The sequence below is a fragment of the Crinia signifera genome, chromosome 9, assembly GCF_055691185.1.
Source record: "Crinia signifera chromosome 9, ASM5569118v1, whole genome shotgun sequence".
Taxonomy (NCBI): Eukaryota; Metazoa; Chordata; class Amphibia; order Anura; family Myobatrachidae; genus Crinia; species Crinia signifera.
Window position 1 is genome coordinate 125,472,020 of NC_139225.1, and position 26,763 is coordinate 125,498,782.

A 26,763-nucleotide genomic window follows, 5' to 3' on the forward strand; every position below is an offset into this window, starting at 1 on the left:
TCACAATATTGTTTTTAGGGCAAAAGGTTGCACCGAGGTAGCTGGATAACTATGCTAAGCCACACAAGTGTGCGGCACAAACATGTGGCTCATGTAAGAGTGACACTGCAGAGGTAGATACGGCAGTATTAGGCAGTGGGCCCCAGACCAGACAGGTAGATACGGCAGTACTAGGCACCAGACAGCTAGATACGGCAGTACTAGGCACCAGACAGTAGATACGACAGTATTAGGCAGTGGGCCCCAAACCAGACAGGTAGATACGGCAGTACTAGGCACAAGACAGGTAGATACATCAGCAATACTAGTATGTGCACCAGCAGAATTTATAATAATTAATTGTATTATTAGGTACTGCTTGGCAGTGACACTCAGTTGCACACGTCAGTGCACCAGCAGCATGGAATTATTTTTTACAGTCCCACACAGCACAAGTATTATTTTTTAATTAAATTAGATATAGCAGCCTAGTATGTAGTTGTACTACTAGGTAGGTACACTTAGGCAGTAGCACTGCCAGTGGCAACAGTGGACTGAGTAAATAATACTGGCAACCTCTATTCACAGTATTCAGTGCAGGCAGCACCAGTGGACTATATATAATTCAATTAATTATTAATACAGGTCGAGTATCCCGTATCCGAATATCCGTTATCCAAATTATTCCGAAATACGGACATTCCAGAATTGAAAAGTGAAAAAAAATATTTTTTTTGCTAAAAACTCACTGGGGACATTTGTAACAGCATCACTGGGGACATGATATGTAACTGGCACTATATATGTGCAAGACAATGATTGCTTGGCATTCAAATTCAGTGCTGAGATAGTACACACATTTTGTTTTTCCGTTTTGAAACCTTGTTTTTTGAACAATTAAAATATATTTATGTGTATTTTATGTGGTAATAAAATATATTTGTGTGTATATTATGTGTTTATACAGCATAAATGCAAGATACTTCAAAATACATCATTGAAATATTAAAATATTCCGAAATACGGAATAATCCGTTATCCAAAATTCTCCTGGTCCCGAGCATTTTGGATAAGGGATACTCAACCTGTAATATAGCAGCCTAGTAGGTAGAGAAAATAAACTACTAGGTAGGTAGGCAGGCAGGCAGGCAGGCAGTAGCACTGCTGTGGTCACCTCAAAAGGTAGTTATATTACACACTATGCAGTGAACCAGCAGAATGTATATAATAATTAATTTTATATTAGGCACTCAGTGGCACACGTCAGTGCACCAGCAGCATGGAATTATTTTTTACAGTCCCACACAGCACAAGTATTATTTTTTAAATAAATTAGATATAGCAGCCTAGTAGGTACTAGGTAGGTACACTAGGTAGGCAGAAGCACTGCCAGTGGCAACAGTGGACTGAGTTACTAAATAATACTGGCAGATTCAGTGCAGGCAGCACCAGTGGACTATATATATAATATAATATAATTAATTATTAATATATAATATAATATTACAGGCACAGCACAGCACCAGAGGTAGGCCCCAGCACAGAGGAGACAGTAGTACTACAAGTACACAGTTAGACTGTTTTCCTAAGCAGAGAGGAGAACAGAGTACACAGCAGCACTGAGGGAGACAGCCCCAGCGAATAAAATAATTAATTACTGCACAGCACCCCAGAGGTAGACCGCACAGAGGAGACAGTAGTACTAGCACCAGCGATTGAAAAATATTGCGCTCAAGGTCAAGCTCAAGTTTAAGCCCCAGCAGCAGCACCAACACACCCTCTCCTAACCCACTACTAGACTGAAGTTAAGATGGCGGGCGCAGAAGCCGCTTTTAAAGCCTCGCGAAATCCGGCGCTGGGAGATGACGTTCTGACCACGCGGACGGACCCGAGTCAGGCGGGAATCTCTGAGCGCTGCTCGGAATCGGGCTCTGAATGATGACGTCCGTGGGGGCTCGGATCTCCTGAATCCGAGTCTGCACATCTCTAGTATCTACACCAAGGAAGGGCTTTCTAGCAGCAATTGTATAAAGTAGATGGGCAACAACCTTAGACACAGAAGTGGCCACGTATTTGTTCACCACTGAATAAGATACAAAGTGCAAAGTTGTTCAAACATAGCCTTACCCGTTGGGTATTCAGAGCATTTTTTTTTTTTTTTTTTTTCAATAGTAGAGAATTTTCTGCATTTGTCTACCAATATACTGGTTAATTTAGGCATATCCATTGCTGACAATGTAACTATACTAAATGGCTTTTCAATAGGGGACACATAAAAATACTCAGGGGGTATTCAATAAGTGCTGTTTATTCGCATAGGTGAAAAAACAATACTAATCAGACCCCGATTATCCAATTGTAGCCGCGTCCGCCACTATTGAAGGCATGTCACGCCAATGCCTTTTCACATTTTTTTTTTTTTTGATCAAAAAGACATTGCTGAAAAATGTGGCAAAAATGGCCGCAATTTCACCGGCAAAGTGGCAAAAAATGTGGATCAATGATTAATGTACCAATCCAGGTGTTTTTCTCCACTTCCGAATTTCAAAAAAGTCCGTCTACTTGAATAGAGCCATTTGCCCTGAAAAACAGAGAAAAGTACCAATTTTTTTTTGGGCTAGGTGAAAAATCGGCACTAATTGAATACTCCCAAAGAATTGTGAGTTTCAAATTTGCAAGTTGGCATTATTTTCAATGGGTCATGACATGGTGTCCTTTACCATTGGGATAAAACACTGATGCGCAGTGTGCTGTCGCTTCTTACTATGCGCAAATTAAATGGTTTAATAAATTGTTTATAAGTACCCAGAAAAAACCCTGACTTTCTGTTTAAAAAAAAAATATGTTTTAAATCGTATTAAACTCACTGCCGTGGCCCACGATTAAGCCCTGGAATTAGCCCCACCCACTTTTCAAATGCCCGCGAATAACAGGTTTTGAGGGATACAGATAACTTGCCTAAAGAACACACAGTGCTGTGATTCCTGCATGGCTCTGTCCCGTCCTCACATAATAAAAACCTGGCATCAGAGCCAGGCTGTTAGATAGATATAGGCAGGCTTGCTGCTTCAGCCTGTGCACACTTGTAACAATAGAGGGGAAGGAAGGAGGGGGGACCTGGGCCCCACAATTTCTGATGCCAGCCCTGGTCCAATGCAATATCTAAAAATATTCGGTACTTGTGTACTAGCACGGCGCCCATCGCATCGCAGACCATATCGCATGCGATGGTATGCGATGCGACGCGATATCGGCCGATATTGGCCGATGTTGTACAATGGCATACAATTTAAAAATTGTATGCCATTGTATATGGCATACAATGCCATACAATGCGATGGGTACTTGTGAGTTATCCGGGCTGCCGATTTTGTCCTTAAGTTTGGTTAACTTAAGGACACCCGACCGACGCGATGCCCACGATTTAGCTCCAAATCGGGGGCATCGCGTCGGTCGTGGCCGTTATAAGGGGCCGCGACGCGATGCCCCCGATTTCCCATAGACAGTAATGTTAAAAGACACGATATCGGGGGCATCGCGTCGGTCGTGGCCGTTATAAGGGGCCGCGACGCGATGCCCACGATTTCCCATAGACAGTAATGTTAAAAGACACGATGGACCCGATTTCCCATAGACAGTAATGTTAAAAGACGCGATGGACCCGATTTCCCATAGACAGCAATGTTAAAATAAAATTACAATGTGAAATTGGGCAATATGTTTTTAAAAAAAATGTTTCATGGCCCCCCACCACCGTTAACGCCACCCCGCTATTGACGCCAACCCGAAGCGTGGCGAGCGCAGCGAGCCCGCGAGGGGCGGCGGTACGCGTCCTCCGACCTTTTCATGCCCTACTATCCACTAGGGCGTGGAGTGAGAATAGAATAGTGTGGCGAGCGCAGCGAGCCACTGAGCCCGAAGCGTGGCGAGCGGACGCGGACACCTGTGAAGCCCGCAAGGGCACGCGGATACCTGTGAAGGTGTCCGCGTCCCCTCGCGGGGCTCGCTGCGCTCGCCACGCTTCGGGCTCGGTGGCTCGCTGCGCTCGCCACACTATTCTATTCTCACTCCACGCCCTAGTGGATAGTAGGGCATGAAAAGGTCGGAGGACGCGTATCGCCGCCCCTCGCGGGCTCGCTGCGCTCGCCACGCTTCGGGTTGGCGTCAATAGCGGGGTGGCGTTAACGGTGGTGGGGGGCCATGAAACATTTTTTTTAAAAACATATTGGCCAATTTCACATTGTAATTTTATTTTAACATTGCTGTCTATGGGAAATCGGGTCCATCGCGTCTTTTAACATTACTGTCTATGGGAAATCGTGTCGGAAATCGGGTCCATCGTGTCTTTTAACATTACTGTCTATGGGAAATTGTGGGCATCGCGTCGCGGCTCCTTATAACGGCCACGACCGACGCGATGCCCACGATTTCGGGCGCGATGAAAAAATCGGCAGCCCGGATAACTCACAAGTACCATGCGATGCGATTATAAATTGTATATGGTTACAATGGTTAAATGCACCCCCACGCCACCCCCAAGTATAAATGTGAACCCGAAGCGTGGTGAGCGGTGGTGGTACACGTCCTACGACCTTTTCATACCCCCACTATCCACGTCGTGTGGAGTTGAGAATAGAAAGTGTGGCGAGCCCGAAGCGTGGCGAGCGGACGCGGATACCTTCACAGGTATTTGCGTCCCCTCGCAGGCTTCACAGGTATCCGCAACCCCTCGCGGGGCTCACTGCGCTCGCCACGCTTCAGGCGCGGTGGCTCGCTGCGCTCGCCACACTTTCTATTCTCAACTCCACGCCGACGTGGATAGTGGGGGTATGAAAAGGTCATAGGACGCGTAACGCCTCCCCTCGTGGGCTCGTTTCGCTCGCCACGCTTCGGGTTCACGTTTATACTTGGGGGGTGGTGTGGGGGTGCATTTAAGCATTGTAAGCACCCATTAGGGTGCTTATACAATTTAATATCGAATATGAGTTAAAATCGCGTCGCATCGCGGTGTATGGCATGCAATGCGATTCGATTAAAAAATCGGCCGACTAATTATCGGGGCGCCGTGCTAGTACACAAGTACCAAATATTCTTAAAAAATAAAATACAGTACATTTCAGATTTGCTTGTTGTTTGCTAGATTCATGTTGGTCTTTGTTTATCTTCACAGGAAGAAAATACTCTCAATTCTCCTTTTAATATGATAAACCTCAAAGAAACTGTGTTTGACATGTTTTTAGGGGCAGCTGAGAGCACTTCACGAACAGTGACCTTTGGTTCCTTGGTATTGATAAAGTATCCTGAGCTGCAAGGTAAATCATTACAGTAGCGCACGCAGGGGGGGTTTCCGAGTACCCAGAAACCCCCCCTGGAATCTAAGGGCCATTGTCTGAAAGCTGAGGGTCCCCTCTTTCCAAGAGTACAAGAATTTTTAAAATCGGACCTTGGGAACCGGAGATATCTGACTTCAAAGCAGTGGTCCCCATCCAAGCCTGTTAATTGCTGTTCCCAGTCAAATATTTCAGGTTCTGTCTGACGTAGAGTTTTTCTGAGGATATATTCTAAAATCTGTGACTCTCCCCCTTTGAAGGACACTAGAAGCTTATCTCTACTGTTCCCAGAACCAGAGATATCAGCCTTCAAGCAGCTGGTTACTGCTCCAGCTCCACACACCTAAGTCATGTCGACCTTGGCCCATGTCGACCTTAAGTCAGGTCGACCTTCCTGCCAGTCGACCTAGTGGGGTAGACCTAATGACTGTAGACCTAAGTTCATTCTAATAGATGACCGCATCCAGTTTTGTATACTCCTTGGCAGATTGCTCTGCCTCCTGAACTCTGATCCCCTCGTCCCCAGTACCATTTGGTAGGTGGGATTCTCTAGTTTTTAATTCCATTAAAATCTAAGAAATCTATTTCCAGGAACTGGAGATATCTGCGGCCAAGCAAGTTGTCCTCCCACCAGAAAATTATGAATAATAAGCCCACTCCACTATACACCCCATCTCTGCATATTAAACATCCCCTACCACCCTGGAAGTTATGTATCAGGGCCCCTTCATTCAGCCCAATGCCCCCTTCTCCCACCTCATCTCCCACCATCTGTGCAGTAAAGGGGTAATTAGTGGAAATTACTGATCGAGGCCCTACATGCTGAGCGGTTGATATAATACCCCCTACCACCCGCGGGACATCAAAACATATACTGGGTCACCTAAGTGTCCATCTCCGTACCTTGCTCCGCACCTCTGGAAACCCCCTTCTGAAAATCCTGCGTTTGCCCCTGCATTAACCAGTAATGTCACAGTTATAATAAGAGAGAAATTGTGCTCGGCCTATTAATTTCTATTATCATCTGACTGTCTGATTTTGCTCGCATACTGTAATAAGTTATTCCTACCAGGCCCAGCGACAGGGGGTTTCAAAGGGGGCAGCCATCCCATGCCCCGGTGATCCGAGGGGCCCCTGGGCAAACCCCCCCACTCAACCAACTGGCTGCTTAGGAATGCCACACAACCTTTACCCCCCCCCCCCCCCATCAGAGCTGTACTAGCTTCTTGGCTGACTGCCTGTTCAGTCCTGCACTACTGTGTCATCCAGCCACTCAGTTCCCCGTCCCGGACACCCGTTCAGCTGCTCGCTCCACGCCCAGCCGCCAGTTTGCTCAACATGCTCCCAGTCTGATCATTTGCCTGCCGCAGGGCTGGCAACAGAAATCTTGGGGACCCATACACTGATATCTCTGGAGGCCTCCATTACCTTAACCCCTTCCCGACATTGCCTTTTTTGTTAATTTTTTTTTTTTCCCTCCTTGCGTTCAAATAAGCGTAACTTTTTTAATTTTCCGGCTATATAGACACATGAGGGCTTTTTTTTTGCGGGACAAGTTGTACTTTGTAATGGTACCATTTACTATACCGTATAATATTCTGGGGAATCAGGAAATAATTCAATGTGGGGTAAAAAAAAAAAAAAACGCCATTCCACAATTTTGCGCTGGTTACGCTTTTTTTGGAGTTCATAGTTCGTTTAAAATGATGGGTTATCTTTATTCTATGGGTCGTTACGATTCTGGTGATACCAAACTTATATAGTTTTCGTTATGTTTTACCACTAAAAAAAAAATAGCAACTTTTACGGTTTTTCTAATTTGCGTCGCGTCGCCATGTTCTGCGGCTTATAACTTTTTTATTTTTCCACCTACGGACCTGGGTGAGGGCTCGTTTTTTGCGGGCTGAAGTGTACTTTTTAATTAATACCATTATGGGATATGGGCGACTTTCTGATCTCTTTTAGTTATTTTTTTTTGGGTAGGCGATGCGACCAAAAAACGTAGTTTTGGCGTTGGGAATTATTTTCCGTTTACGCCTTTAACCGTGCGGGATAACTAATGTTATATTTTAATAGATCGGACTTTTAGGAACGCGGCGATACCAAATATGTTTATTTTTTTTATTTTTTATTTATTTTTATTTGTGAAATGGGGAAAGGGGGGTGATTTGAACTTTTAATATTTTTTTTTTTTTTTTTTTAAACTTTATTTTTTTTTTTACTTTTACTACAAGGCCCCCTAGTGTACTTGACCACTAGGGGGCGCGATCGCCTGTACTAGGTTCAGCCATAGAGCTCTATGGCTGAACATAGTGATTTTCAGCACTTCCTATTACATCCTGCCTCAGGCAGGATGTAATAGGAATGCTGACACGGCCAGCACAGGGGTCTACATTAGACCCCTGGCTACCATGGCAACCGATCGGCACCCTCCGATCTCGCCGCGGGGGGCCGCGATCGGCGCCGGAGGGGGGCGCCCCCCCTCCGATCAGCTATTTAAGCACTGCGGGCGCTTTGCCCGCGGTGCTTAAAGGGTTAAACGGCCACGATCGGCGAACTCGCCGCTCGTGGCCGTGAGAGCAGGTGCCTGGCTGTAATATACAGCCATTACCTGCTCTCTTTCAAGCCAGCTCACTCCGTGAGCTGGCTTGATTCCCCCGCAACCGACATATGACGTAAATGTACGTCATATGTCGGGAAGGGGTTAAGCACAATTAAACCCCCTCTCCAGTACTACCACCGCCACCTCATCGCTATTCCGGAACATAAATGGAAAACATGCCCATTGCTGGGCAGAGCAGGGAGGAAAAGTTGGAGTAGTGCTGTCGAGCAGGCAGAGAGAGGTTGGAATGGTGGTGTGGAGCAGGGTTGGAATGGTGGTGTGGAGCAGTAATGCAGGGTTGGAGTAGTGTTGCAGAGCAGGATGGGAGGGTGGGAATAGTGGTGCAGAGCAGGAAGGGAGGGTGTTAGTAGTGCGGTGGAGCAGGGAGGGTCGGAGAACTGGAGCAGAACAGGGAGGGAAGGTGGGAAGACCCATATAATGGCCGCCCTGAGTGCAGATAACCTCACCTCTGAAATGACCTCACCTTGACCAGCACCCTGCGGGGTAATTTTACCAGTGGCCGAAACGTTGGGATGGATGGGGCTGATCTGTGGCCCAGCAACTGAGTGGGGCGGCCAGGGAGCTGAGTGCAGCACTGAGAATACTCTGCACCGGTTAGGATGACGAGATGGGTTGCCTACCATGTGTCTAATAATAACAGGCATTCTTGTAATCCCGGGGTGTGGCATGAAACCAACTTCTAGGACCATCCCATTGTCATAAAATATGTATCTGACACAGATATGATTTACTGTAACGGAATCTGCTGCGCTATATAAGACCCTGTAACGGAATCTGCTGCGCTATATAAGACCCTGTAATGGAATCTGCTGCGCTATATAAGACAAAGTAACGGAATCTGCCGCACTATATAAGGCGCTGTAACGGAATCTGCTGCGCTATGTAAGACACTGTAACGCAATGATTTTCAACCTTTTTACCTTGCGGCACACTAAATAAGTTTTAAAAATTGCCAAGGCACACCATGAGATCCCCACAAGGCAAATGACATTGGACCCCACAGGAAAAAACTAAACCTATTGGCCCCCATATAAAAAAAACAAACACACTGGTCCCCACAGGTAACAAAAATAAAATACATTGTCCCTTTACATGAAAAGAATAGACAAATAAATAACAGTTGAAGTGGTGGTGACAGTAAACTGGTTTGGGTATCTCTAGATCTGGGGGCACACTTGAGAACACCTCAAGCCACACTAGTGTGCCACGGCACAGTGGTTGAAAAACACTGCTGTAACGTAATCTGCTGCGCTATATAAGACACTGTAACGTAATCTGCTGCGCTATATAAGGTGCTGTAACGGAATCTGCTGCACTATATAAGACACTGTAACGGAATCTGCTGCGCTATATAAGACACTGTAACGGAATCTGCTGCGCTATATAAGACACTGTAACGGAATCTGCTGCGCTATATAAGACGCTGTAACGGAATCTGCTGCGCTATATAAGACGCTGTAACGGAATCTGCTGCGCTATATAAGACGCTGTAACGGAATCTGCTGCACTACATAAGAGCTGGAACAGAATATGCTGCACTATATAAGACACTGTAACGGAATCTGCTGCGCTATATAAGACACTGTAACGGAATCTGATGAGCTATATAAGACGCTGTAACGGAATCTGCTGCGCTATATAAGACACTGTAACGGAATCTGCTGCGCTATATAAGACGCTGTTACGGAATCTGCTGCACTGTATAAGACACTGTAACGGAATCTGCTGCGCTATATAAGACACTATAACAGAACCTGCTGCGCTATATAAGACACTGTAACGGAATCTGCTGTGCTATATAAGACACTGTAACGGAATCTGCTGCGCTATATAAGACGCTGTTACGGAATCTGCTGCACTGTATAAGACACTGTAACGGAATCTGCTGCGCTATATAAGACACTATAACAGAACCTGCTGCGCTATATAAGACACTGTAACGGAATCTGCTGCGCTATATATAAGACACTGTAATGGAACCTGCTGAGCTATATAAGACACTGTAACGGAATCTGCTGCGCTATATTAGACGCTGTAACGGAATCTGCTGCACTATATAAGACACTGTAACGGAATCTGCTGCGCTATATAAGACACTATAACAGAATCTGCTGCGCTATATAAGACACTATAACAGAACCTGCTGCGCTATATAAGACACTGTAACGGAATCTGCTGCGCTATATAAGACACTGTAATGGAACCTGCTGAGCTATATAAGACACTGAAATGGCATCTGCTGCGCTATATAAGACACTGTAACGGAATCTGCTGCACTATATAAGACACTGTAACGGAATCTGCTGCGCTATATAAGACACTGTAATGGAATCTGCTGCGCTATATAAGACACTGTAACGGAATCTGCTGCGCTATATAAGACGCTGTAACGGAATCTGCTGCGCTATATAAGACACTGTAACGGAATCTGCTGCGCTATATAAGACGCTGTAGCGGAATCTGCTGCGCTATATAAGATGCTGTAAATAAATAAAAAATATTTATACAGATAAAGACAGCACAACAAGGCCACAGCAGAAACCAGAGATTCACTCCACCCCACCATCCACCCCCCCCCCCCCCAATCCCCCAAACCACAACTTTATTGCCATAAGTTTATTATTAGCTTCATAAAAAAAATAAAAATAAGAAATCCACCTTGAATAATATATTGAGCACAGCAGGATGGAACGGGCGGCAGCAGAAATCCTCCTCTTCCTCCAGGCTACAGCCAGTGCTTGGGAAGGCTGCTGACGCTGCTGCAGCCAGGGAGGAGGGAGTGAGTCACTCTGTAGCAGGGGCAGGTGACTGGGAGGAGTCCGAAATTCTGCTGCGCTGCCCGCTATATAGGGTGCTGTAACGGAATCTGCTGCACTATATAAGACACTGTAATGGAGTCTGCTGCACTATATAAGACACTGTAACGGAATCTGCTGCGCTATATAAGACGCTGTGACGGAATCTGCTGCGCTATATAAGACGCTGTAACGGAATCTGCTGCACTACATAAGAGCTGGAACAGAATATGCTGCACTATATAAGACACTGTAATGGAACCTGCTGAGCTATATAAGACACTGTAATGGCATCTGCTGCGCTATATAAGACACTGTAACGGAATCTGCTGCGCTATATAAGACACTGTAACGGAATCTGCTGCGCTATATAAGACACTGTAACGGAATCTGCTGCGCTATATAAGACACTGTAACGGAATCTGCTGCGCTATATAAGACACTGTAACGGAATCTGCTGAGCTATATAAGACACTGTAATGGCATCTGCTGCGCTATATAAGACACTGTAACGGAATCTGCTGCGCTATATAAGACGCTGTAGCGGAATCTGCTGCGCTATATAAGATGCTGTAAATAAATAAAAAATATTTATACAGATAAAGACAGCACAACAAGGCCACAGCAGAAACCAGAGATTCACTCCACCCCACCATCCCCCCCCCCCCCCCCCCCCGGTCCCCACCAATCCCCCAAACCACAACTTTATTGCCATAAGTTTTTATTATTAGCTTCATAAAAAAAATAAAAATAAGAAATCCACCTTGAATAATATATTGAGCACAGCAGGATGGAACGGGCGGCAGCAGAAATCCTCCTACAGCCAGTGCTTGGGAAGGCTGCTGACGCTGCTGCAGCCAGGGAGGAGGGAGTGAGTCACTCTGTAGCAGGGGCAGGTGACTGGAAGGAGTCCGAAATTCTGCTGCGCTGCCCGGTAGCCGGCCTGAGCAGCAGCAGCAACTTGCCAAGAGAGAAGGACTCCGATGACATGCGGCGGCAGGGACTGGGTGAGCCGGGCAGGAGGCTGGTGCTTGGCAGGGCAGCCGCCGGCACCCGCTGCCCTTTACTAGTAGAATCATATTTAATCTTAGTGCATTGCAGGGACAGGGCTCATTTGCGGAGGGGGGGGGTGGCGGGCCGGCGGCGCGCTGCGCCAAATCAGGGCCTGGAGCGTGTGCTCCACTGGCTCCGTCCTCCCTACGCCTACGCCTCTGCCTGTGACCTCCTCTTCACTGAAAATCCTCTTCCGGGTGCAGATGGAGCACCGGACTGCTGGCGGATCGCCAGCGGAAAACAGTCTGGCGATTCGCAAGAGGGAACCCTTCTCCATCTGTATTCCGCAGTGCTTTACAGAGAATATTTGAACATTCACTCAGTCCCTGCCCCAGTAGAGCTTACAATCTATGTTCCCTATCACATGTACACGCACCCACAGACATTCTGGGGTTAATTTTTGTTGGGAGCCAATTAGCTTTCCAGTATATTTTTGGATTGTGGGAGGAAACTGGAGTACCCGGAGGAAACCCACGCAAGTGCGGGGAGAATATACAAACTCTGCACAGTTAGGGCCATGGTGGGAATAGAACCCATGACCTCAGCGCTGTGAAGCAGTAATGCTAACCATTACACCATCCGTACTGCCCTAGATTTCATACATTCATCCTCCAGTACCACCACTATACAGTACAAACATTACACCTATCGCTTGCATTACCCTGATTTACCATAATCCCTCTCTATAACTGAAATGATAAGCCCTCTCTGTAATGTTTTATTCAAAGATAATTATATATAGACCATATTTTATAGATTCACTGTATTTTTCATATATACAGATAAACTGCATGAGGAGATTGATCGGGTGATTGGCCAAATAAGACAACCTACCGTGGAGGATAGGAACCATATGCCATACATGAATGCTGTTTTACATGAGATTCTGAGGATTTCAAATGTCTTTCCAATGGGAGTTGCCCGAGCCACCAGCAGGGACGTGACCTTCCATGGGTTCTGCATTCCCAAGGTAAACTCCAGCAACTGTTAAAACTGTATAACACGTTTTGTCACCATTGCTATATCCCCATTACTTCTGAAATAATCATCATTATTTGTGTACAGTGTAATATAGTCATTTTTTTATTGAAAAAATAGTTTGTCACACACAGAACCTTTTATGGAAATGAGAAATTAGAGATGAGTGCGTCCTGATTTCTGAAATTCAGACACTACCGAACGGCAGGGATCCGAACTGCGATCCAAGCGCTGTTCGGTATTTCCCACCAAGCAGAACGAGGCAATACTTCATCATCCCTGCGTCAGATTCTCGCGAGATCCGAACTCTATATAAGTCCCCTGCTACCCGCCGCCTCCTTATTCTAGGAGGTCAAAGGTAAATCGGGCAGCATCCAACGCGTTTTGTCCTAAAGACTTCAAGTCCTTAGGACGAAATGCGTTGGATGCTGCCTGATTTACCTTTGACCTCCAAGAATAAGTTAAGTTACTTATATATATTTTTATGCTAACCTCTGACAGTCTTCATGCTATTTTTGTTTAAGTAGAAATCCATAGTGTCTGTTTTACTCATGTTGTATTGTTTTATTTTACTATTATGTGAAATATCTCCCTTCCCTATTTTATATCTTTAATTGTATAAATACAATGTCCTACTTTTATGTATTATACTGTCCTTACAGTACTTTAGCAAATAGAGTCGCTGGAACCCTATCCCTCTCTATTTAATATATAAAAAACCATTGGACAAATACTTGTACAGTATTGCAGGAACGTTTAGGTATATTAACCCCTTGAGTGGTGGGTTTTGCTGGGGCAGGACAAACCTACCAGGGCAGGTTTGTCCTGCCCCAGCAAAACCCACCACAGGAAGTTATAAGCCCCCCCTCCCTCACCTCTACTCCGGCGTTAGTATGCGGGAGCTTCCCTGCCACTGCTGTCCCCGCTGCATTAGCCGGCCACCTGTCACAGTTAGTGACGTCGGCGGCAGGCTGGGGGATGTTCGCGGCGGCTCGGGAGGACTCGGGTGCTTGAGCGCTTTCTGAGTCCCCCCTGAGCCGTGCTGACCGTACTCGAGCCTGCCGCCGACGTCACTGTAAAATGAGTGACGGCGGGCGGGTCAGGCGTGCTGATCGCTGGAGCAAGGGTGATGGGGAGGACTCAATGGTTGTAAAGGGGGTGGGCTCTAGAGGTGCTGCGCCAGTGGTGCACACCTGGACACCACTGGCACCCACCTATTGTATATTAGTGGTATGCCTGGAAATTTTCCGGGACAGCCCACTCAAGGGGTTAACCATTGGCCTATACCTTATGGGAGCCAAGCAAATACAATGATTTTAGGGACTCAAATTTATTATTGATACATTCCAGGTGCGGGGCTCAGCTCGGGCGGCAGTATATAAAGCGGAGAAATGAACCCGTGCGAAGCAGCCAGGGCGCTAATACAGATGGGGCCATTTTCATTCATTCCGACAGCACACCGTGTCTGCCCATCTCGGTGAACAATTTGCAGAGAACAGGACACGCGTGTGTGTGATATGCTTGCGTGCCCCATTCGCACCAATGGGACACGCGAGCATGTGAGACATGCATGGTAGAGCTAAAACTAAAACTAGGTATCTGGAAGCAACTTGACAGTGCAATGTCATTTGTGGATACAGAATACTGACTCGCATCCCATATACAGTAGGTAACAGTAGATGAGCTCCATCACTTATATCTATACTTTATCTATACTTACCCACTCACCTAGATCCTGCGGGAGACTCATAATATTTCAGGTAGTTTCACCACACCCCCTGGTGAGGCAGAGTCTAATGATGTAAGCCACTCCCCCATCACATGCCACTTACGTCTCCTCCCAGGGTTCTCCTGGGTAGAGGTTAGTGAGATTTGGCAAGTAACTATGCCTCATGCGTACAATGATTGTCACTTTTACTGTTCCAAAACTTGTGTGACCGAGTTATGAGACTGAGAGCTGACAGTTTGTAAGTATGGCACAACATAAAAATGCTGAATGATTTTATGTGTCACTATGTTTCTCTGCTGTTCAGAATGGTGATTAGAATGATGACAGCAGAATGTTGACCTGCTCTGAATGTTGACATTCAGAATGTCGGCATAGGTGTTAGAGATGTAGCCATCCTCATCTTTGTTGCGATGCAGCTAGTCGCAGCCCAGCAGTCCCCCATAGGAATGAATGTCTTGCATGTCTCATCTGCTGGCACACTAATCGCTCCATCCATGAGATGGGTAGGTATGGCTACATCTGTATGTCAACTTGTGACATGTCAACAACATTCATGATGTTGACGTGATCATAATGTTGACATTGTGCATGTTGATAGTCGCATCATTAACAAAGCATTTTTTTCACTATTTAACCCATAGCCCTAAACTAACACGATCCATAAACCTAACCCCTAACCGTTAAAACAGGGGTGACAAACTTACGCCGCTCCAGCTGTTGTGGAACTACCCATTCCAGCATGCCTTGTGTCAGATTGTCTATTAGAGAGTACTAAAACTGTGGCAAGGTACACGGCTCATTTTGAGGGAACCTTTATACTAGGAGTATTGTCAAATTGCAAGCTAATAACTTTTTTGCTATAAGATTGCAATTTGACTTTTTTGCTATGTTTCAGGCTACCAAGGATGTTTTTGGGACATTGGAGAACGTGTTGACACCATGAACCCTCCAAAAAAAGAAAGAAAAACGCTTTGTGGGCGCACTCTTTTGAAATGATTTAATTAAATAATTAATACATGACTTTTATTTTAGACTTACTTTAAAATAGGGTGGCACAGGGGGTTAATTAGGATTGAGAAAGTTAAGATGTAGTGTGATCCTTGTACTCGTGTAGTTCAAGGAAGATTCGCAGATTAATCACACCTTTAATATATCATTGAAGCACTGTTTTTATCAAGGTACAATTACCAATGATAGTAGGCAGTGAAATGATTAGGTTCTCCTCTCATATACTATAATTAATGCTTAATAGCGATAATGTACCTGAATGGTAATATGGGGGGAGAAAAAGTTCCACAGCCTCAGAAATGGCAACATCACGATTAGGGGTAAGGGCCGCCGTATCTGATATCAAATAAAATACCTGCAACAATGACTGCCGGAGTGAGTGTTCTTTATTATTATTAATAATATAACTGTATATTTACCATTTCTGAGGCTGTGGAACTTTTTCTCCCCCCATATTACCATTCAGGTACATTATCGCTATTAAGCATTAATTATAGTATATGAGAGGAGAACCTAATCATTTCACTGCCTACTATCATTGGTAATTGTACCTTGATAAAAACAGTGCTTCAAGGATCACACTACATCTTAACTTTCTCAATCCTAATTAACCCCCTGTGCCACCCTATTTTAAAGTAAGTCTAAAATAAAAGTCATGTATTAATTATTTAATTAAATCATTTCAAAAGAGTGCGCCCACAAAGCGTTTTTCTTTCTTTTTTTGCCAGATTTCTCTTTTCTGACAAATAAAAACCCAGTGTCCAATCATTGATATTTTTTTTTTTTTTTTTTTTTTTTTTTTTTTTGAATTTAATATAAGTTGTAGTAGTGTGCTTTTTAGTGTTTCCGTGTGTAGAGCCCTTATTGGGCATATTACTGTTTTTTATAAAATTTAGTCTTGAACCAACCCTCCCATGTTTCAAAGAACTTATTTGTAGTTTTACGCATATAGCTTATATATCTCTCATGTTCACTAGTTTGATTCACCAAATTGATCCATGCTCTAATTTCAGGACCAGTCTTCGCCATCCAGGAGCGCGCAATAATTACTTTAGCCATTGTACATAAGTTTATGGCCAGTTGCTTTTGACCTGACGTGATTTTATCGTTTTGCCAGACCCCCAGTATATATGCCAGGGGAGTGGCATTTTGCAACTGAATGCCACATTGTAACATTATTTGTTCTATCTCTTGCCAATATTTCTGTACTATTCTACACTCCCAAATCAGGTGATAAAATCCACATTGCAATTCATCACACTTGGGACATTTATTAATATAATTGAGCGCAAATTTACTAATTTTTTCTGGAGTCATATACGTTCTGTGCAAAATATTGAATTGAATTTGTTGGGCTCTGGTAGAGTTAGTTGCAGTTGAAATAGAATTAAGTGCAATTCTCCATGTTACTTCATTAATCCCTGGAATCTCAGTATCCCATTTTGCCCTAAGTGCAGCTAGATCTTCATCATGTGTGTTTTCCAACAAGAATTGGTAACATCTGGACGTTTTTTTATCCTTTTCTAGCTTATTTAGAAACATTTTAACTGGGGATTCCTTTATACTAATACCATCTCGCCCCTTCTGCAGTAAGATCACACTTCGTACTTGTAAGAATCTAAAAAACATTTGTTTTGAGAGTCCAAACTCATCCTGCATCTGCGTAAAGGACTTCATGTGTTTATCACTATACACTTGACCAATGGACGTTATTCCATATTGATTCCATATTCTTGCAACTTGCTGATCTCGAATTATTTCAGTGCCGTTTAATGAAAACAAGAATGTATCAGGATCAGTATCACCCACCCTCTGATTCTTACTAACTCGCTGCCACACTTTCCTAGCCTGTACTATTAAGGGGACCTGAATTTTAATTCTTGATTTTGTAAGTAACGTCTGCAGTGGCGTATGTCTAGGGGCTACTAATGCCAATAACTTGAGCAACTCAGCAGGATGTTCTTGCCCGTTCATCCATCCTTTTATGTGTGCTAATTGTGAGGCATAGTAGTATAACCTAAAGTTAGGCATCGAGAGTCCCCCATTTTTCCGTGACCTAGTCAATATGGCCATCCTAACCCTTGGTTTTTTATTTGCCCATATAAAAGAAGATATAACCCCATGCATCCCATTAAATACAGCATCTTCAATGAAAATCGGTGCTTGCTGTAATACGTACAATACCTTAGGCAGGATGACCATCTTGACCAGGTTAATACGCCCACTTACAGTAAGGGGAAGTCTTGCCCAACTTTTAAATTTATTTTTCATTTCACTAATTATTGGATCTAGGTTATTCCGCACATATGCTCCCATTTCAGCTGCAACTTGTATTCCCAGATATTTGAACTGGTTCACCCTTGGTGGGTGGTGGAGCTGGGGGCTTAACGGGTTTCCTTGTCCTCCAGTAATAAGTAACTGCGACTTACTCAGATTAGTTGTTAATCCGGAGTATCTCCCATATTCTTGTATTACCTCAAGCACTCTATCTAAATCTCTTTGGTACTCTGAGAGCCCAATCAGTAGGTCATCAGCATACAATGAAATAATATTATAGGCATCTGGTCCTCCCCGGATCTCTAGTGTGTTTCTTAGTTTACAGGCAAGGGGCTCCATTGCCAGCGCAAACAATTGCGGTGACAGTGGACACCCCTGCCTGGTTCCCCTATAAAGATTAAATGTTTCTGACACATATCCGTTAACCAGTACTCTCGCCTTCGGTGCTTGATATAAAAGAAATACTCTCTTAATAAAACAGGGTCCAAAACCAAAACTCTTCAACACCTGCCGTAAGAAGGGCCACTCTACAGAGTCAAACGCCTTATTGGCGTCAAATGACGCCACTCCAACTCCTTTATCCATAATTCCTGCCCACTGCAAATACGAGAAGACCCTGCGAAGGTTAATGGCAGTTGATTTGCCGCAAATGAAACCGGTTTGATCCGGATGTACCATATGATGGATTACTCTACCCAGCCTCACTGCCATAATCTTCGCATATATCTTCGCGTCCGCAGAGATCAAGGAAATCGGCCTGTATGAATCAACCATTAAAGGGTTTTTTCCTGTTTTTGGGATGACATTAATCACTGCTTCCGTCATTGACTGGGAAAGTTTGCCATCCTGTTCCATCCCCCTAAATGAGTTCCATATATGTTGGGCCATATCTTCCCCCAAGAATTTGTATACCTCGCTCGGCAAGCCATCCACCCCTGGTGCCTTACCCGGTGGCATAAGTCTAATGGCTTCTTCCACTTCTTTAACAGTAAAGGGTTCCTCCAACATCTGCCTACTCTCCTCCGGCAGTGAAGGGAGCATAGGATGCCTTAAAAAATTTTCAAGTTCTTCCCTCTCTATATCTAATCTGGATCTATATACCTCCTTAAAATGCCTAACAAATACTTCTGCTATCTCTGGAGTTGAAGTTACTATCTGGCCGTTATCTGAGTAAATCCCAGTTACTATAGTGGAGGGCGCGTTTGTTTTTGCCATGTGTGATAGGTATTTACCTGCCTTATCACTATTTAAATAAATTTGGTGAGAGCTTTTTAATATTCGAAAAGTGGCCATTACCTGGAGGTGTTCTAGCCATTTCTGCTGTTCTTTTAACCATATTTCTTTAGATGCTTCACTTTTATCATACAAATATTGATTTTCCGACTTAACCATCTCAACCTCCAGTGCACTGGCCACTTCCCTGTCTTTTTTCTTTCCCACAGCAATTCCCTTCATTAATATACCTCTCAAGAAGGCTTTAAATGTCTCCCATACAACTGTGTTACTGGCAGTAGTGTTATTTTGTGCAAAGTACCCCTCAATTTCCCCTACCATTATTTCATCACTATTGAATCTAGTCAACCAACTGGGGTGAAAACGCCAGTACGAAAATCCCTTATCCAAATTCAAATCTAAATCCATAATTACAGGCGAATGGTCCGATATACCTCGTGCTTTATATTCTATTAACGCTACATAATTGGTCAAAGCGGGTGAAACCAAAATCATATCAATCCTTGAAAAGGAATCGTGTGGCGCAGAATAACAGGAGAATTGCCGGACACTAGGATGTCTCTCTCTCCAGACGTCCCTCCATCCTACCTGCTGTATAAATTCAGCCAGTCCTTTATTTTTCACAACCTTAACCATTTTCATCTGCAGTCTATCTATATCTGGATTCATAACTGCATTATAATCCCCGAGACATATAATTTGTGCTGTAGGTCTCTCAGCTGCAAATTCTACTGCTTTCCTAAGTATATCATAAGCAAATGGCGGAGGTATATACAACGCTAATATACAAATTCTACACATTTCAATATTTGCATCCAAAAAAACATATCTCCCCTGTGGATCAATTTTACTGGTTATGCATTCAAATCCAATATTTTTTTTTATTATCACTGATACCCCTCTGGATGCCGGAGAAAACTGGGAATGGTACGCTTTATCTATCCATGGTCTTCTCAACGCCAGGGTTTTATCACCAAATAAATGGGTCTCTTGAAGACATATTATATCTGCTGCTATTGTTTTACATTGCTTCATCACAAGTGACCTCTTGATTTTTTCATTTATCCCCCTGACGTTCCATGTTAACACCCTAACCATTTCCAGTTTTCTCCTCTTTTTGCACTTTATCACACCAGCACATCCCCCCTGATGTCCATTCTATTTTTCAACCCCGAGTTGCAGGCTATGCACATAACAAATTCTACATCACATACAAGACAAACATTTACCCCCCTTTCCTCCCCCCTCCCTGTATAACCTATCCCTTTAGGCATACCTATTGTAACCCCCTTTCTCACTAATCTACACTTACTCACACCGTAACTCCCTTTGGAGGCACTTACACTCTGCCACTAGGGTTTCCCCCTATTTTAAGGCGTGCTCAGCTCCCCAGCCTTTCAATTCATAGAGGGCATACTATTTTAACAATTATTTATATTTACACCTTTTTATACCCCCTTTATACGCTGTATTTAACCTCCCCCCTCCCCCATCCCTCCCCCCCCCCTCTCACTCAACCGAGACTTAGGTACATATGCTTTTTTTTTTTTTTTTTTTTTTTTTTTTTTCCTTTTTTTTTATAAATTATGTTTCTTTATACCTAACCCTCAGGTTTCATTATTGCTTTATATCTACTGTCCAGTTTACAATGTTGAATCTCCACTGGCCAACAGCTGGTTACGGCCCGGATGAGTTTTATTCAGCCAATCTGCTGCTTCGTCAGGAGAGAAAAAAACTTTAGACTCATCATTGTACAACACTCGGAGTTTAGCTGGATAAAGCATAAAATACTTTAGATTCAAGTCTCTGAGCCTGCTCTTCACTTCCTTAAATCGTGATCTCTCCTTTTGAATCACATACGGGAGGTCCGGAAAAAATGATATTTTTTGTCCATTGAAGCACATTTTCTCACTATATCTGGCTAGTCTTAATAGATTGTCCCGATCTTGGAAATGCAAAAGTTTTAACAGCATAGTACGGGGCGGGCCTCCTGGGATGGGGGGTTTAGCAGGTACCCGATGGGCACGTTCCACTGCGAAGAATGGGGTTAGGGACTCCTTCCCGAACACCTGTAGTATCAACTCTTCCATAAATTTTTCAGGGGTTTTTCCCTCAACTCGCTCCTCTAGGCCGATAACACGTAGGTTACACCTACGCAGTCGACCTTCCATGTCGGTAACTTTATTCTGTAATTCAAACACTTTACTGGTCGTACTTTTTAGCTGTTTCTGCATTGGTACCATATTATCTTCTATGCATGAAATTCGATTCTCCACCTCCAATACTCGGTCTCTTATTTTTTGGGCATCATCCCTCAGTAAAGTGATATCTGATTGTAATTTATCAATTTGGCCTGATAGGCGACTTTCACACGTACTGACTGCTTCAAGCACGTGCTGTAATGTTACTTCATTCTGTGACTGAGACCCTCCTGCCTTCACAGGGGTAGACTGTGGGGTACTGGGGATGGGGTTACTTGTGTTCTGGGTTCGTGCATATTTTTCTAACCGCGCTGCTGCAGTAGATGTTTTCCCCATTATTGGGTAATATACTGTATTTATGCCGGGCTTATTCACCCCTTTCCACTTGACTTTAGGTTTCCTTTAGCTTACTGTCTTTAACACAGTGTCCCTGTCCCTAATTTGTCCAACACTGTGCAAATAACCTCTTCTCAGTATACTCTGCTGTTTGCACAGCGTTCTGCAATGTCATATGTATCCCAAAAGAAAAAATAAGGGCAATCTTACCCACCACCGTCCTCAGCGTACTTCAGTTCTAGACAGGCCGCTATTATAATTCACCACACTACCTCTACTACCTTGTACCAAGGGAGAGGTTCCATGCGTTTTCGACTCAGTCCTGCCACCGGCTCCTGGGGATGCTCACTCAGTTGCTTGTACTCCCAGTATCAAAATACAGCGCCCACGTGCTGGGTGTTATGATGATCTGGCTGATGCAGTCTGGGGCTCTCAAACAAGATATTTGTCGTGCCGTTTCCCGGCCGCTTCTCACGGGGTCTGGTGTCCCCCCCACTGCTCCAGCCTCCCTCTCCAACAGCGGTATTGACGGGGGTATTGACGGGGTCCCAACACACGGCAGTCCCCGACTAGACTCCAGCCAGCCGGACGCTCCTACTCGCGGCACAGTCAGCGTGGGTCAACGAGTTCAGCCGGATCTGACGTCACCCGTCCACTGCACTGGCTCCCACAGGCACGGCACCGGCCGGGGCACAATAAGATACCCCTGGCCGCTCTCCGTCTCAGCTCTCAGTACCCTCTCACGGCCCGGGCTCGTCTCTCTCTTCTATCGGTGAGTCTTTTTCATATGAGGGGGTTTGTGGAACGAGGAATGGAGGTTTAAGGGAGAGACGCTGGGGAGCTGAAAACTCTCCTCACCTCACATGCACGCCGCCGTGGCTCCGCCTCTCCTCTCTGGGGAATTTCAAATCCCCAATCATTGATATTTAAACGCTGGGCGCACCACCAACCCCCTCAACTACCAGAATTTATCAATAAGTGTAGTTCTTCAAGTTGGTTTTCAATAAACATACAGATTCTTAGTCTGTGCGGATCTCCAACCCCACTTCTGTTCACCATGAACCCTCCAACTACTTGCTTCATGACACTTTTTCTCAGATTTCACCAGGGCTATCAGTGCTGTCATTCACAATACTAACCAGTGGCTGCTCCAGAGGTGAACCTGCAGCACAGTTCAAAATTCAAATAGGGGAGCCACACCAACGGCCAGTTTGGAATGGTAGTTGATGGCAGTTGGTGTTACTCTACTATTTGAATATTGAACTGTGCTCCAACCCCCCCCCCCCCCAATCTGGAGCCTCCCCGATCAAATAACCGTCATCATGTTAAAGTACAGTTAACATGCTTTATATACAGTATATTGGAATACAACATACAATAAATAACTAGATTTCACATATACTGTTTATCCCTGAACAAACCAGAATAATAATGCTGTTTTTTGTTGTGTTGTCGTGAACTTATTGTACTGGCATAAAGGCTTATAGGAGTTTTACCTGAGAACCATTAAAAAATGTATTCTGCATAGGCACAATTGTGATCCATTGTTGTATGTGATTCCTTTCAGGGTACAGATGTTATTACGATGCTGACCACAGCCCTACAGGACCCGTCAGAGTTTGAAACTCCTGAAGAATTCAATATTAAACATTTCTTGGATGAGAGTGGCAAATTAAAGAAAAAGAATGGATTTATACCATTTTCTATAGGTCTGAAAGATGGTGGTGGTGGTGGTGGTGGTGGTGGTGGTGGATACAGATAGAGCCATCCTTATCTAGCCCTTCAATGGGATTAAGTGAGCCAGAACTGTTGAACTTAATCCTATGCTAATCCCCTACTGTATTGTTCTATGTATTGTATTGCAGCTGAGAACAATAGGCTTTGGTGAGCCATGACTCACCATGGCTATCCAGAGATGGCTAGTTGAAGAAGGCTCCATCTATAGATAGACAGACAGACAGACCGTTATTGTCATTATCACACATCAGATTTCCCTTGTGCATTAGTGACAATGGGTTAATTAAGAACAACTACTTACTTGGTCTGTCTAAAAAGGAATAAAATCCTCATTACACACTATAATATGCTCACAATTATTTTCCATATTTCTGCTATAGTACCACCACTTTTATGTCAAGAAGAAGAAGCGTTCAGAGAACCTTAGTTACTGACTGCTAACAAGTGATAAAGTTGAGAGTTATAAACTACCAGCCAATCAGCCCCTTTGTGTCATTTTTTTCAAACCCAGCCTGTAACATGGCAGGTAGGAGCTGATTGGCTGGCTGTTTATTACTCTCCATGTTATCACTTTTTGAAGCTTGATACGTCTGGCCTAGCAACCAATTAGATTCTCTATATTATCTTCTAGAAGGTGTTTAAATAAATAAGATGCAGTATCTGATCGGTTGTTACTGGCACCATCCCATCCTCAATAGAACTCCCATCTTAGTAAATTTTATCATTTACAAAATTTTCAAAGTAATGTATTCCCAGCTGATATGCCAACCGTGCAGTGCAGCCAATCAGAAGATATCGTTAACAACCTGCGGGAGTTAGCAACTGAGGTACACACCACAAAATATGCACAAATTGTCGTTCCAGTTTGCCCGGAAATTACAAGTTGTGTCAATTTAATTATAGTGTGTGCCCCGCCTAGGTCAATCAAACAGACAAGTCAACCAAGCAGATCTGTTGTAAAGCGATTAAAGACCTTTTTAGGGTCACTTTCTAACCCAGAGTGTCCTAATGAGGGCATGTTATAGAATGTTATTTGGTGTAACTCGTGACTCTTATAGCCAGCAATTTGGAGAATACGAGATGACCTTTTGTACATCAGGAAATTTGCATGACTCGTTGGAAAACTTTTATATGACAACTATTCAGCAATTTATTGTATTATAGGCTGCAATCTATAAATTGCGAAAGAATGTCCATTTTTGGAAATTTGCATATATATATATATATATATATATTTTTAAAGATCTTCCTACCGTTCTTTGTAGACCAAGTATGTCTGATAAATTGAATATTTTAGAAAATATGAAATCTTCCTAAATCCTTGGTTGGTTTATTTCTCCAAGTAAATCCAGATGCTTCTCCTTGGCAGACAAATATGATTCCAGGCACATTTCAGAAACCAGAGTAATTTGAGGGGTTTGATTAGTTAGGCTGTTGGTGGTTGGATCGATTTTAGATTATATTGCAGTGATTTTAGATTATATTGCAGTGATTTTATATAACATTGCAGTGATTTCAGATGATATTTTAGTGATTTCAGATTACATTGCTATGATTTCAGAATACATTGCATACCTCCCAACTTTTCAAAAAACTAAATTGGGGTGTAGTGTCTGAGGAACGGGGCCTGGGCTCTGTGAGCTGCTGGCATGCCCCATTGTCCCCTCTGTGGGCTAAATAGTTTCTGTGTAGAGCAGCGAGTGAAAGGGGGACTCCCAGCTGCTCCAACCCCCCCAACCTGGGACACTACTGCTTGCGGGTGGGCTGTGGGACAGTCACAAAATTTGTGACTTTTCCATGAAAGTCTGTGAGGTTTGCATTACAGTGCACAGAATAGCCCCATACACACTAGGCAATATTGTTAGCATTATCACTCAGAAAGGGGCTTTTGAGCGATATTCTTTACAATATCATCTAGTGTGGATACTGTGGACAATATCTTAACCGATGCCCGCTCCCACGCATCGTTTACGATGATTGATATATACCGAAAATCAGGTCAATTTGGCAATATAGAGAAATGACCCGTATGTTCGGTGTGTCCCGCTGAAGTCACAGTGACGATGCCATTCAGTGTGTACCGACAATCTTGGCCACCTGCAGATGATATGGTCAACTATATAGTCCGCGCCCACTGTCGGGTAATGTGTATGGGGCTTTAGTCTCATATGTCAGATCTCTTCTTTGCTATTTTCTACTTTGCTTCATGCGTTTCTGTTTTATTTTACTGACATTTTTTTGCAATCTCATTTGTTCCAGGAAAGAGGGCGTGTGTTGCTGAAAGTTTGGTGCGTCTGGAGCTTTTCCTTTTCTTCACCATTATCCTGCAAAAATTCACTCTGAAATCCATAGAGGACCCCAAAGACCTTAACATCTCCCCTGAAGAGACTGGCTTTGCGTGTATTCCTCCTACCCACAAAATCATTTTCATTTCTCGTGTATAAGAAAGGCACTTACAACAGCTGCAATGGGTGGTACTTGTTTCCTAGAACGGCGCCCATGATATTGATCTTAGCCATCGCAAGAAAAAAATCGCGTCGGTCGCATCGCATGCGGCCAAAAAAATCGCATGCGATGCGACCGACGTGATTACCGCGATTTTACATAGGGAACAATATTAAATGGCCCAATTGACCCGATTTCCCATAGGGAACAATGTTAAATGGCCCACAGACCCCAAATACTCACCCTGAAGTGTGAAATGGCCCCCCCCAATTGTTAATGCCACCCCACCATCAACGTGAACACGAAGCGTGGCGAGCACAGCTAGCCAGCGAAGGGCAGCGGTATGCGTCCTCTGACCTTTTCATACCCCCACTATCCACGTTGGCGTGGAGTTGAGAATAGAAAGTGTGGTGCGCGCAGCGAGCTACCGAGCCCGAAGCGTGGCGAGCGGCCGCGGAACACGCTCCCGAAGCGTGGCGAGCGGACACGGATTACTTAACATGTATTCCACGTCCCCTTGCGAGGCTCGCTGCGCTCGCCACGCTTCGGGCTCATATTACGCGTCCCCTCGCGGAGCTCGCTGCGCTCGCCACGCTTCGGGCTCGGTGGCTCGCTGCGCTCGCCACACTTTCTATTCTCAACTCCACGCCGACGTGGATAGTGGGGGTATGAAAAGGTCAGAGGACGCGTACCACCGCCACTCGCCACGCTTCGGGCTCGGTGGCTCGCTGCGCTCGCCACACTTTCTATTCTCAACTCCACGCCGACATGGATAGTGGGGGTATGAAAAGGTCAGAGGACGCGTACCGCCGCCCCTCGCGGGCTCGCAGCGCTCGCCTTGTTTCGGGTTGACGTTGATGGTGGGGTGGCATTAACAATTGGGGGGCCATTTCACACTTCAGGGTGGCTATTTGGGGTCTGTGGGCCATTTAACATTGTTCCCTATGTAAAATTGGGTCAATTGGGCCATTTAACATTGTCGGTAATTGCGTCGGTCGCATCGCATGCAAATTTTTTTTTTTGGCCGCATGCGATGCAC

General features: G+C 44.4%; 1 protein-coding gene across 1 annotated transcript in view; it reads left to right on the plus strand.

The window, feature by feature from the left end:
• Positions 1 to 25,839, plus strand: part of LOC146035949 (cytochrome P450 2A6-like) — a 53,133-nt gene extending 27,294 nt beyond the window's left edge. Inside the window, exons 6-9 of the mRNA XM_083159671.1 lie at positions 5,150 to 5,291; positions 12,563 to 12,750; positions 23,110 to 23,251; positions 25,539 to 25,839. Coding sequence (XP_083015797.1) covers positions 5,150 to 5,291; positions 12,563 to 12,750; positions 23,110 to 23,251; positions 25,539 to 25,723 — 657 coding nt within the window. The 3' untranslated portion in view covers positions 25,724 to 25,839. The remainder of the gene's footprint in view (positions 1 to 5,149; positions 5,292 to 12,562; positions 12,751 to 23,109; positions 23,252 to 25,538) is intronic.
• The last annotated feature ends 924 nt before the right edge of the window (positions 25,840 to 26,763 follow it).